The sequence below is a fragment of the Crinia signifera genome, chromosome 11 (assembly GCF_055691185.1).
Source record: "Crinia signifera chromosome 11, ASM5569118v1, whole genome shotgun sequence".
Taxonomy (NCBI): Eukaryota; Metazoa; Chordata; class Amphibia; order Anura; family Myobatrachidae; genus Crinia; species Crinia signifera.
In genome coordinates this window covers 79698122-79711351 of record NC_139227.1, presented here as the reverse complement: position 1 = coordinate 79711351, position 13230 = coordinate 79698122, and the positions used below count along the sequence as shown (strand labels likewise).

Genomic DNA, 13230 nt, shown 5'->3' with positions numbered 1-13230 from the left:
GCTACATGGATTCTAGATTTTAACCCTTCACCCGCGAGGAGGGGGAATGCCGTGCCGACCCCAGCAGGTGCTGCCCATGGGCACGCTGAGTTTTGTAAAGGATTTCCTCTTTAACAATATGGTATAAATTGCTCGCAGACTATTACATAAGGCCCAAGAACATATGTACTTTTTTTTTTCTTTTACATTTAAGTGCCTGACCTATATGGTAAATTACATGTGTACACTTACTGTGTTTATTTTCTCAGAGTAAATATAGATGTGTATATAATTATCTTTAATTAAAAGTATCTAGGCCTTCAGAGGTTTTACTGATTGGGTATGTCTTTGACCAGTGGATCTCATCTGGTTCTATACATGATGTCCTCATAGTCTGCTATTCTGTAACTGCTGTCAGTGTAAATGGCAGCACATGTAATGCCCCTGTATGGGCTTGCTTGGGTACGACATACAGGTGGTAAGCGGTTGGGGTGCTGCTTGTTTGAAGCATTTCAGAAAATTTAATCTTAAAACCAGGGAATGTGTTTCCAGTTTGCCTTATCTTTGTCTCCTGTTCATGCCGCAGGACTCGTACAGAAAACAGGTGGTTATAGATGGAGAGACCTGCCTACTTGACATCTTGGACACAGCTGGACAAGAGGAATACAGTGCTATGAGGGATCAGTATATGAGAACTGGAGAGGGCTTTTTATGTGTATTTGCCATCAACAATACAAAATCATTTGAAGATATTCATCAATACAGGTAAGTCCAGTACTATTTGTCTGGAAAAAAGGTTCCGGAACTCCGAAAGAGAGGAGGCACTCAAAAACCGCTTTAAAATAATTTTGGGGCAGGTTCAGAAATCCAGTTCCTGATTTAGGTCCTATTTAATGAGAGGCTCAGGAACTAAGGGACAAATGTATCAAGCTTCAAAAAGTGAGAGTTCTAAACAGGCAGCCAATCAGCTCCTCCCACCTGTCATTTTTCAAAACCAGCCTATAACATGACAGGCAGGAGCTGATTGGCTGGCTGTTTTATCACTCTTCATTTATCACTTTTTAAAGCTTGATACTTCTGGCCCTGAGTTCTTGCTGAAAATTATTACAGCACTCAGTGTATTTAAGCAAGGTCTAGATCTAGCATGTTGCTTTCTGACTAAGACCCTTTTCTCACCGCACGTTGGGCCCAGGTCAACCCCATTTATACTGTACTTGTGTCTGCCGTCTTCTGTGCTGCCTTCTCTGCCATTGACGGCCATTTAGCAGATATTTAGCATGACCTGGGTCACACCACACGCACTGTTGCCTCCCCTGTTCAGACATTGGATTAACCCTGGTCACAACTGGTGGTACCGAACTCTGGATGCACAAGACTGGATATGCCTTTCACTCTGAGGCCCTTATTCTGGTTCACTCGCAAAGGCAAATTCCTTCTCAAATGGACAAAACCTTGTGCACTGCAGGTGGGGCAGATGTAACTTGTGCAGAGAGAATTAGATTTGTGTGGGGTTTTACTTCAAAGTGAGATCTATATTGCAGTGTAAAAATAAATCAGCCAGTATTTTCCCTGCACAGAAACAAAATAACTCACCCAAATCTAACTCTATCTGCATATTGTCCATTTGAGAAGAAATTTTCCTTTGCGAGTGAGTCAGAATAAGGGCGGTTTCACACACTCCGGCTCCTGCCGGGTGGCGAAAACCCGCACGGCCAGTAGTTTATCATGGAGGGGATGGCCACAGCCCAGTAGCCATTCCTTCCAGTGGCGGGATCCGGCTGCAACCGGACGGCCGGGCCGTGGCCGTCCCGTGGGAATGGACACAAGTGTCCATTCGCAACTACTGTGCATGGCACGGCTTCCTGGCTGTGCGGGATTTCGCCGTCCAGCAGGAGCCGGACAGTGTGAAATAGCCCTAAGGGCCTGAGTCGGGACCTGGGCAATAATTGAGATTTTACGCTCGGTGTGAAAGGGGTATTTGTTTGTTGCCAATTCAGCAAGTGGGGTTAGTAGGTTGTAGAGCCGTATTTTACACACTTTGGGCAGGATGTACTAAGCGAAAAATGTGGTAAAACCCCCGTTTTCGTTTTTTTTCTGTATTTTCAAATGTACCAACACCCCGGCTGCCCCGTTTTCGCCGGGCAGGGTATTGCCACCTCTGGGTGGCTTTACCCTATAGAAGCCTATGGGCTTCTATCGCCGCCTCCACTGACCCGCACCACAGATACCGACCCACCCACCCCCTGGCTTGCTGATTGGCTGGCTGTTTATCACTCTCCATTTTATCACTTTTGAAGCTTAGAGAATCTGGCCCGTTATGTGCAAGGTGATAATGCTCCAGCCAATCAGCTTCTAACTGTCAATTTACATATTTGAGCTGGTGCATTATCACTTTGCATATAACGTTCTTTATGGGGATAGATGCCACTTCTCCAAGCTTCATACATTTACCCCACAGTTCTAGACCACGCACCGGCAACAACAGGCCGCTCCTGGTAAAGGCTTAGAACTCTCCCCTCATCAGATATATAATCTAACAGCACTGTCAACGGTTAGTGACTGTGAAATTACATAATAGCCACTAAACAAAAAGAGATCTGTTATTTTTGTGGGTGGACAGAAATAAAATACTTTTGCCTGAGTCATTTCCCAATGACTCAGACTTTGCGGTACTTACCATTTATACTCGAATATAAGCCTACTTTTTCAGAACATTTTTTTTTATGCTGAAAAAGCCTCCCTCGGCTTATACTCGAGTGAGGGTCCCACTTTAATCAATACTTTTTTTCCCAGTTTTTTGTTGTAAAATTAGGTGCCTCGGCTTATATTCGGGTTGACTTATACTCGAGTATATACGGTATGTTAGTTGGGCTCCCACTAAGCTATTTGCTTAGTTTTCCACGTCTCCTCGCCACACTTCCGGCTCGGTGGCACGCTGCGCTTGCCACACTATATACCATCAACTCCATGCCGACATGGATAGTGGGGGTATGAGCGTACTAACTATAGTGGGTGCCCAACTAACATATAAGTACCGACTTTGCCACTGACAATGAGGTCATTACAGGTAAGTGCCAACATTTAAGACCACAGAGGTTCCAAGTGCTATCAGTGCGGTTGATAAAAGCATTAACAATATGGACCTGATTCACACCTGATTGCTGGGCTTCTAGTCTTCAGAGGTCCGTGATCGTTTAGCTGCCAGAGTGAAATCCAGCCCATGTTCAAGGCAGCGAATGGCATTGCACCCTTGCGATTTTCTGCAAATCCATTGGCAATCGCCCACCATCGAAACATCCCCTTCCCCCCATGTGTGCAGTGACCAATCAGCCAGGAAATGACTGGTCTCCCCTGCGGTTTTCCTGGTCACTGCCAGGAATCAGCCGGGTATCCCCCGCCCAAGTGCCGGCTGCTCTGTCTCCCTGTATATAGCCAGTGTTAATATGCCGGTGCTGGCTACAATACGTGTGCCTGCAGTCCCTTAATAATCGTTCGGGCTGTGGATTTGCAGCTCAGTGTTGAGGTCTAAATCGTGCCCTATATTTAATCTTTTTTTTTTTTTTTTAAAGTAGCCATTTAAATGGTAAAAACATTTTAAGATTTTTCTGTATTCTTTTATATAGAGAACAAATTAAACGGGTGAAGGACTCAGATGATGTCCCCATGGTGTTGGTGGGGAACAAATGTGACCTCCCAGCCAGAACTGTGGAGACACGACAAGCTCAGGACCTGGCCAGAAGTTATGGCATCCCTTACATTGAAACCTCAGCCAAAACTAGGCAGGTAAGTGCAGAGCCTTTTATACTAGGAGTGCCCCATATACAACTTAGAATAGTGGTATGTTTCACATCAGAAATGTAACCATGTTCAAATAAAAATATGAAGATGTGGAGATAATAGCTTGGACTTCTATCTGCTTGACATTAATGTATTTAGTTTTGTAGTACTGTATTTATTATGGTCACCCCCAGTTCTAATCAAAATGTGTGAATTTCATTTGAGCCATATCTGCTCAGACTGATTCTACAATTTACTTGAATTACTCTTGATCGGGGCTGTGTTCATCTATCGCAGGCTTGGCCTGTGGTTCCCCAGCTGTTTTTGAGACTACACTTCCCTGCACGCATTGCATACATTCTCTAATAGCAAAATTGTGGCAAGGCATGCTGGAACTTCTCATTTTACAACAGCTGAAGAACCACAGGTTGGCCCAGGCATGATCTATCAGATAGTGAGAGTTCATGATGGTCGAAAACCAGTGTTGGTGTACGTGCACCAGAGAAAGGGTCCCGACAGTCATTTACCCGACGTCGGGATCCCGACTGTTTAAAACACCGACAGATGGGTTCCTGGTGGCCACCGGCTATTCTCCCTCGTGGGGGTCCACGACCCCCATAGAGGCAGAATAGAATAGGTGGCGAGTGTAGCGAGCCTGCAAGGGGCTTTGTTGTGCTCGCCATGCTGTCTGAGTCCGGCCAGTCGGGCTAATGACTGTCGGAACCCTATACCACACCCAGGAGAAAACCCCAATGAGCCCCACTGCCATGGGGCTCTTCTCTTCCTCTAGGGATCAGGTTCCATACTGTGCATTTCAATTAGCGTGCTTGGATACTTTTTGTGTGTTCCTCTTCGGGAGAAGCTCAGAGAAGAGACACTGAGCTGCAGTTCGGAGAGCGGAGCTCCCTCCACCCCATTGTTAATCTGGGATGGAGGCGCCAATGCTCCTCAGATAAAGTACTACCAGATGGAATTTGCCTGGCTTTTGTAGTTTACTGGAGTTGATTTCCAGTGAAACCATGTTGTGGTCACTGTTCCCTAGATGTTCAATTACTTTGGTGTTTGAAACTAAATCTATGTTATTTGGTAATACTAAATCCAACTGCTCCTATGACCATCCAAAGGTGCCACCCACACCTTTTCCTATGCCCACCTGCCATAAGGCACTGACAACTGCTCCTATGCCCATCCACATGTTCTACTCCTACTTTGGGCCAGATGCACTAAGCTTAAAAAGTGATAAAATGGAGAGTGATAAACAACCAACCAATCAGCTCCTAACTTTCATGTTTGAAAAATATCAGGTAGGAACTGATTGGTTGGCTGTTTATCACTCTCTATAATCTTTGAAGCTTAGTGCACCTGGCCCCATGTTCTATGCCCACCCACATGTGCCACTCACACCTTGTCTTATGCCCACCCATGTGCCACTCGCAAAACCTCCTATGCCCACCCCGCCCCCACGGCAGTCAAATTGATTAACAGTAGACACTGATAAATAATTGGAATGAAGCTAAGCCTTTAGCAAGTGCTAAAGGGGTTATGGCTCATTCCTAAATAGAGCCCTTCCTAACCTAGCGGCAGCAAGGCGTTACCTATTCTTTTCAGATTTACTTTTTCAATCTGAAGCCCCATCCACACTAGATGACTAGGGGTACCGATGATCCTAATGAACAATATCTGCGGTGCTGCTGGTCAAACGATATTGAGTGTACACACTGAACGATGTCTGTGTCGGGACCCGTTGAACATGTGGGTCATTGGCTACATAGCCAAAGTAGACCTGAATGTTCAGCCAATCCCCCATTGTTAACGATGCACAGGAGCATGCATTGTTAACAATATAGAGGTTTTATATATATCTCTATCTCTATCGTAATAGGGTGCGGTTTTTTCGTAAGAAAAAAAATCGCACCAAATCGCAAATTCGCATATGTAATGAGATGCGAATTTTGAGGCAAATTCGGGCGATTTTTACTAATGAAAATGTGCACATTTTAAAACATGCGATTTTGTGTAAAAAAAAAAAAAAAAGAAAACAACGGCGTGGGGTCCCCCCTCCTGAGCATAACCAGCCCCGGGCTCAAAGAGCCGGTCCTGGTTTCATAAAATCACAGGAACGAACAAGTTGGGGTCCCCTGGATTTTATAAAACCAGCACCAGGCTCAAGGGCCGGTCCTGGTTCCCAAAATACGGGGGACAAAATGACTAGGGGTCCCCCGTATTTCAAGAACCAGCACCGGGCCCAACCAGCCAGCAGGGTAATGCCACAGCCGGGGGGGAGACTTTTTATACAAGTCCCCCCAGCCAAAGCATTCACCCCCTGACCGGTCAGCATGGGCAGGGGTCCTGGGGAAGTGGGGACCCACCCAAAGAAGGGGTCCCCCCTCCAGAACTTACCTGCCCATGCTGAAGCCCGGGGCTGTCCTCGATGCCCCTGGGCGGTGGGCATCGAGCTGAGAAATGGTTTAAAAATATAGAAATATTATTGTATACTGCAGTGGAACTGAGTCCCAGCAACCCTGCACCACATGCAGGGACTTGGAGAACCACAAGTCCCAGCAATAAAGGGCCCGTTGGGACTTGTAGTCCCACAGTAGCACAAATAGTTAAATGAATACACACACACGTACAGTACAACTTTATTTCACACGGAGCCCATTCATCCATACTCACCTACTGTATGTTGATAGTAGATCGGTCCCCTTGTCCTGTAGAATCCACTGGGGTACCTGTGGAGAGAACTCACAGCCGTCTTCAGTGCTTCTCCGGGTGCCCAGTAGCACTGTAATCACGGTCCGGTCTTCTGTTTACATCTGGGGCTCCGCCCCCAGACCATGACATAGGCCCGCCCACCAGCCAATGATAGTCCGGGAAAACCCCCATGCTGGACCATCATTGGCTGGTGGGCGGGCCTATGTCCCGGTCTGGGGGCCAGCCAGAACCTGGTCTAATTTTTTTGCGATTTTTGGTAACGCTTACCAAAAATCGCACCCTTTTACATGTGCGAGTTAGATGCTTTCCAATGGGAAAACATCTGGATGCGAATTGAAGTGTGACTAAAAATCGCCACTTCAAAATGGGCGATTTCGGGGCAAAAAGTGCAATATTTTTGCAACAAATCGCACCCTATAAAATATGCAATTTTCGGGAAATGCCCGAAAACAATCGTTTTTGCAACAAAAAAAAACGCAAAAAAAAAAATTTGCACCCTGTTACATTTCGCCCTCTATTTCTATCTCTCTCCTTCAGAAGGGCCCTTCTGAGTGATATCTTTTAATTTCTCATCATCAACCACCATGTGACCTGACAGGTAGCAGCTGATTTGCTGGTTGTTTATCACTCTTCATTTTATCACTTTTTGAAGTTTGATACATCTGGCCCTAGATGAGAAATTAAAAGATATCACTCAGAAGGGCCCTTCTGAAGGAACTATTCTGCCACTATTGATGTATTCAATGTTCTTATAAATATATTTGCTTTTGTATCTTGGTTTTTTTTTTCTCCAGGGAGTGGAAGACGCGTTTTACACATTAGTGAGAGAGATAAGACAGCATAAGTTACGGAAACTGAATCCTCCAGATGAGAGCGAGAAGGGATGTCTCAACTGCAAGTGTGTGGTATCCTGACCAAGGTGAGCAACTGAATATCAAATAAACTTTCCCAACAGTAGTTTCTTAAATGCATTTGTTTCCTTACAAAATTCTAATTGACATCAAAATTGTATACACATCTGAGTGCTACTAACTATCCGGAACATGGTTTGGTGGAGGAATCCGCATGGGGCCTGGGTCAGCTCCTATGGGGGATATTGACCCCTTTTGCAGCACTGCTGAAATGGGCAAATACCCGCTCCTGTCCTCCTCTTGATGCCTGGGTCTGATGAGGTGCCTGGGGCCTGCTACCCCTTCCCAGTTGCATAGAGCCGGGCAGTGGGAGAGAGGACAGGCTCCTATAGCCTCTCTCTCCCCTCCTGGTGGCCCTGTGCATATTATCTAAAGCTGGCCATACACCTAAAGATATATTGTCCGATCTGGCTGGTTGGAACAAAAATCTGGTAACTTACAGTTTGGGAGCAAATAACATTTGACCATTTGCTTCAAAGTGCTGGAAAACGGACAAAAAGTAATTCAGAGATTACCAGATTTTTGTTCCTACCAGCTAGATCGGACAATAAATCTTAAGGTACCCATACACGTTACAATTATTGTATACAATATCACATCTCATCACATATCGGTTTTGCGATGAGATGAGATCTAGTACAAAAAGTACATGCAGCACATACTTTTTGTACTAGATCTCATCTCATCGCAAAACCGATATGTGATATTGTATACAATATTGTATACAATAATTGTAACCTGTATTGGCACCTTTATGGTGTATGGCCAGCTTAAGAGCAGGTGCATTCATCACAAATAATTATTTAATTGCATGATCCTCACAATTAGTTTGCTGATGGACAACCATATATCAATATCTACACAATTATACTGGAGGCTACCTAAACAAGCAAATCTTGAATGAATCGTTAGTACAAATCTATTTCCTCGCTGATGAATCACCCATCACCCATCACCATCACCATTAACATTAACCATTAACATTTAAAAATGCAGTTGTCCAGTGCCTGGAAGAAAACCATTTGGTACTCTTTACCTAGAAGGGCGCCCGTCGTGGTGATCGCGGGCAGTACATTAACGGCCGCGACGCGATGCCCGCGATCACCGCGATTTCCCATAGGGTTCAATGTTAAATTTTGTGCTGACCGCGATTTTACATTCAATGCTTCAATGGCCGCGATTTGGCCATAGGAATCAATGTTAAATGGGCTACAGAGCCCAAATAGGCACAATTAACCCTTAAATGTCCCCCCAAATTTGTAACGCCACCCCACGATCCACGCCAACCCGAAGCGTGGCGAGCGCAGCGAGCCCGCGAGGGGCGGCGGTACGCGTCCTCCGACCTTTTCATGCCCTACTATCCACGTCGGCGTGGAGGTGAGAATAGAATAGTGTGGCGAGCGCAGCGAGCCACCGAGCCCGAAGCGTGGCGAGGGGACGCGGATACCTTCACAGTTATACGCGTCCCCTCGCGGGCTTCACAGGTGTCCGTGGCGACGCGGACACCTGTGAAGTCCGCGAAGGGACGCGTTTACCTGTGAAGGTATCCGCGTCCCCTCGCGGGGCTCGCTGCGCTCGCCACGCTTCGGGCTCGGTGGCTCGCTGCGCTCGCCACACTATTCTATTCTCAACTCCACGCCGACGTGGATAGTAGGGCATGAAAAGGTCGGAGGACGCGTACCGCCTCCCCTCGCGGGCTCGCTGCGCTCGCCACGCTTCGGGTTGGCGTGGATCGTGGGGTGGCGTTAAAAATTTGGGGGGACGGGGGCGTGGCCTGACAGTGGAAGGAGCAGGACGTGATCTCCCTGAGCTCCTGTCCAGCGCCACTAAATCCAAGCTGAATCCACGCCATCTATGCCCATCCGTGCCCCCAGGGACCAGAAGCAGCTTGGGGACAGTAAGGGGAAGGTGAGGGAACGGCTGCGGAGTCGGGGGACCGTGTTTGGAGGTCCCTGCGGACTGCGGCCTAGTACCCCCTAGGAGCCGGGGCCTCGATTTCACCGCCGCCTGACGTGAGGTGCTAGCCCATCGGGAGGACCCCCCAGCGATCACTGACCGGAGCCCACCGGAGAAGAGGCACCCCCTGCCCACTACCAGCTGAGGATCCAGCGCTATCCCGGCCAGGGAGGTAAGGGGAACCGCCTGGAGCTGTGGAACCTAAATCGCGGCCGCCATATTGGATGTGGCGCGCGGGACGCCGCGAGCTCTAGAGGCTGCCCGGGCGAGCGGCGATTCCTGCAGCCACCCTTAAAAGAGCTCCCTCAGCCCTGCAGCGCTAGCCCTGGAGGTGGCACCCCACTAGAGAACCCAGGGAGGCTGCCTGAGGCAGCGCTGCCCGAGTTGCGGCCGCCATCTTGGAGGAGGCGCACTCGGCGGCTGGGCCTCCTACAGAGCAGAGCACCTCCAAATACACAATATTAACCCCCCTGTGCCGACTTCCTAAGAACCCCTGGCCCCCCTTTGACCTGGGAATACTCGCTGGGGCATACAATTGAAACCCTCCTCTCCCTGCCCATGTCACTGACTCTGAGGGAACAGTGAGTCCCCCCCCCCAGAGGGAAAAAGTGCAGATTCACAGAGCCCCATCGCTTACCGGGCAGCTTTGACCACCCTAGAGACTGCCTGTACGGGATATGAGCTGTGCCCTGTACATGTCAGGATAAGATTACTCACTGCATCATTCCTCACTGACCTTATAATAAAACAAAGCAGGCCTCCGGGCACAGTGAACAGAGCCTGGAGAAACAAGTCAATTACACTTGATATAGCCCCACAGCACCACCTAGTGACTCAGGGGAGAAAAGACACCCAATAATCCATTTACCTTACCTTTGCATAGGCTCCAGTATGAAGTAACTCTATAAAAGTGCCTTTGTCATCCTACTTATCGAAAATAGTGCATTCAGAGCCCATTCCGTTATCGAGACCAAGGGCAAAGCGCCATAACAAGAATCTTTCAACCAAAACCCTATACGGAAATAGCATGCCAACGAAACGACAGAAGGACATTTCCAATACCCCACAAACAAATTTCTTCAGAACCCAACCCTCCCCATCGACTTCAAAGCCCTCGCCCTCCCCTGCCCTGCCGAACCACAAAGTCCAGTCGGCAGCATCAACGGGTGAACAAAGGAGGAGCACCCCAACGGACGATTCTAATATGGGCGACGACGCCCCATTAACCGTTGGTCTGATAAAACAACTGCTGGCATCCTTTAAGTCAGACATAACGGCGGAATTTAAAACAGCCCTGCATTCGTGCCAGCAATCTATAGATGAGATTGGCCATAGAACAGAACATCTGGAAAATAAATGCGAAGAAATGGTGACATCTCACAATACCCTCCTAACATCTCATGAGGAACTGATGGCGGAGGTGGAACTTCTACGCAACAAAGTGGGAGAACTCGAGGACAGATCTAGACGAAATAACATCAAGATACGAGGAATCCCGGAATCAGTAAATAACTCAGATCTAGAACATTATGTCACAAGAATATTCAAAGATCTGCTCCCAGACGCCAGCGAACAAGACCTATTGTTGGATCGTATTCACAGACTCCCGAAAGCAAGAACAGCGCCCCAGGAGGCTTCCAGGGACACTATCATGAGGTTTCACTATTACCACTTTAAAGAAAAAATCCTACAAGCATCACGATCAAAAGAACGAGCGGACTCAATCCTCGGCAATCTCCAAATATTTGGCGACCTCTCAGCTGCCACCATAGCTCGGCGCCGATCATTTCTACCAGTTACCAAGGCACTCCAGAAAGCTGAAATTCAGTACAGATGGGGCTTCCCCACTAAGCTGATTGTTCGAAAGAACGGGGTTACTACGGTGGTGACAACTCCGGAGGAGGGCGTCAAGCTCCTTGTGAAATGGAACTTAAATGATATTTCAGCGGCAAACTCAAGACACCCCAGGATCGAAACGGAATGGTCCAAGGCTAAGTGAATTGAACGATCTTATTTGTTATTAGTTGCTACTGCATGCCAGTAACCTTTATGCTCCGTTGAGCTGAGAATTACTGTTGGGAACTGCCATGCTCTATAATTGCATTTAATGTTATGTTGTGGCTGGGGAGGGGGGGGGGGGCGCTCCGCCAGCGCCACTCTGCCCGAGCAGATCGACGAGGCTTGAATATGGGTCAGACCTCGTGTACAACCGGGGCGGGGGTGGACTGGTGGGGTGGCCTCCCCTCCCGACACTGACATATGCAAATGGCAGTATGGCTTGCAGTGGATATGTTAATGGTTATGATATGGATGCTATTAATGTTACGTTCACTTAATATTTTATTAATATATTGCACTATTGATACCCAGTCAGTTATAAAGTTTTAGGATGGACGGAGGCACAAATTTCTCTCCACGCCCCCTAAATGAGCTGCCCCCAGCGGCGGCCATATCTAACAGTGCCAAGTTGGCACTCTCCATCCCCTTTATGGTACCCTAATCTACCCTCCTTGCCCATCCCTATGGTACGGTGCAGTAGGTGCGCCTCTAGTCCCCAGAGTTCCCAATTAGCGGAGCGAACCACGGGGGTCGAGCTGGTCTCGGCCAACGCGGCCAAAGCTCCGACTTGTTCTACAGCAATCGTTAGCACTTTACCCTTGAAATTCGACTATGGTTAATGTCCTATCATTAAATGTTAAGGGTCTTAACTCCCCAAATAAAAGAAACCTAGCGTTGCACCACTTTGCTAAATTGAAGGCGAACGTGGTGGCAGTGCAAGAGACTCATTTCATGGCCCCCTCAGCGCCTACATTCACTAATCACAAATTCCCTACGATCTATACCTCCAATGGACCTAGGAAAAAGGCGGGGGTAGCAATTCTTTTCTCCGCAACCTGTAAGTTTGCATTAGACAAGCAAATAGCAGATGAGGAAGGCCGCTATTTAATCCTTGTGGGTAAATTAGAAGATAAACAAGTGACATTGGCAAATGTATACGCGCCTAACACCAAGCAAACCCGGTTCATCCGAAAATTCTGTATGGCTTTGCGTGCCAACCAATCAGGCCAGGTACTACTTCTGGGCGACTTCAACCAAGTGTTAGAACCTCACGTTGATAAATACTCCCCACGACACCTTCTATCCAAAACAACAACCACAGATCAGTCACATCAATTTAGGCGAATACTTAATGAGTTTGCCCTTTATGATATCTGGAGAGCCAGAAACCCCACCTGTAGAGACTACACGTTTTACTCTCAGGTCCATAATTCATTTTCAAGAATTGACTTAGCTTTATCAGATAAATGGACGTTGCAACAGATAAAAAAAGCGAATATAATTCCTATACCCTGGTCGGACCATTCGGCATTGTCTCTGAGATGGAACATGGCTTACCAGAGTCCGTCCGCGGGACAGTGGCGACTGGGAGACTATCTATTGGACGACCCAAGTATCAAAGAATCGGTGCAGGAAAGTTTAAAGTTATTTTTAGACACTAATGACCCCAAGGATACCACGGTCTTTAATTTTTGGTGCACGCTGAAGGCGGTTCTAAGGGGTACACTGATACAAGCAATAGCTAGGCGACGTAAAAAATTGAACAGGCAGATGAGTGAGATTGAAACCCGACTGACAGTACTAGAAGCTAGGTTTAAATCCTCCCCCACGAATAAATCTCTATATAAAGAATTACTCAAGGTAAGAGAGGAATGGAACGTACTCTCCCTGCAGGAAGTTAACAAAAACTTATTCAGGCTAAAACAAAAATTTTACTCACAAAATGACAAAGTAGGGAAACTCCTGGCGCGCAAACTTAGAGGTAAAATCGCACAAGAGAGAATTAAGGGGATAGTGAACTTAAAGGGAACAAAACTGTCGGACCCAGCCGAAA

General features: G+C 47.4%; 1 protein-coding gene across 1 annotated transcript in view; it reads left to right on the top strand.

The window, feature by feature from the left end:
- Positions 1–13230, top strand: part of HRAS (HRas proto-oncogene, GTPase) — a 98453-nt gene that overhangs the window by 63571 nt on the left and 21652 nt on the right. The window contains exons 3-5 of the mRNA XM_083165279.1: positions 566–744; positions 3603–3762; positions 7266–7390. Coding sequence (XP_083021405.1) covers positions 566–744; positions 3603–3762; positions 7266–7385 — 459 coding nt within the window. The 3' untranslated portion in view covers positions 7386–7390. The remainder of the gene's footprint in view (positions 1–565; positions 745–3602; positions 3763–7265; positions 7391–13230) is intronic.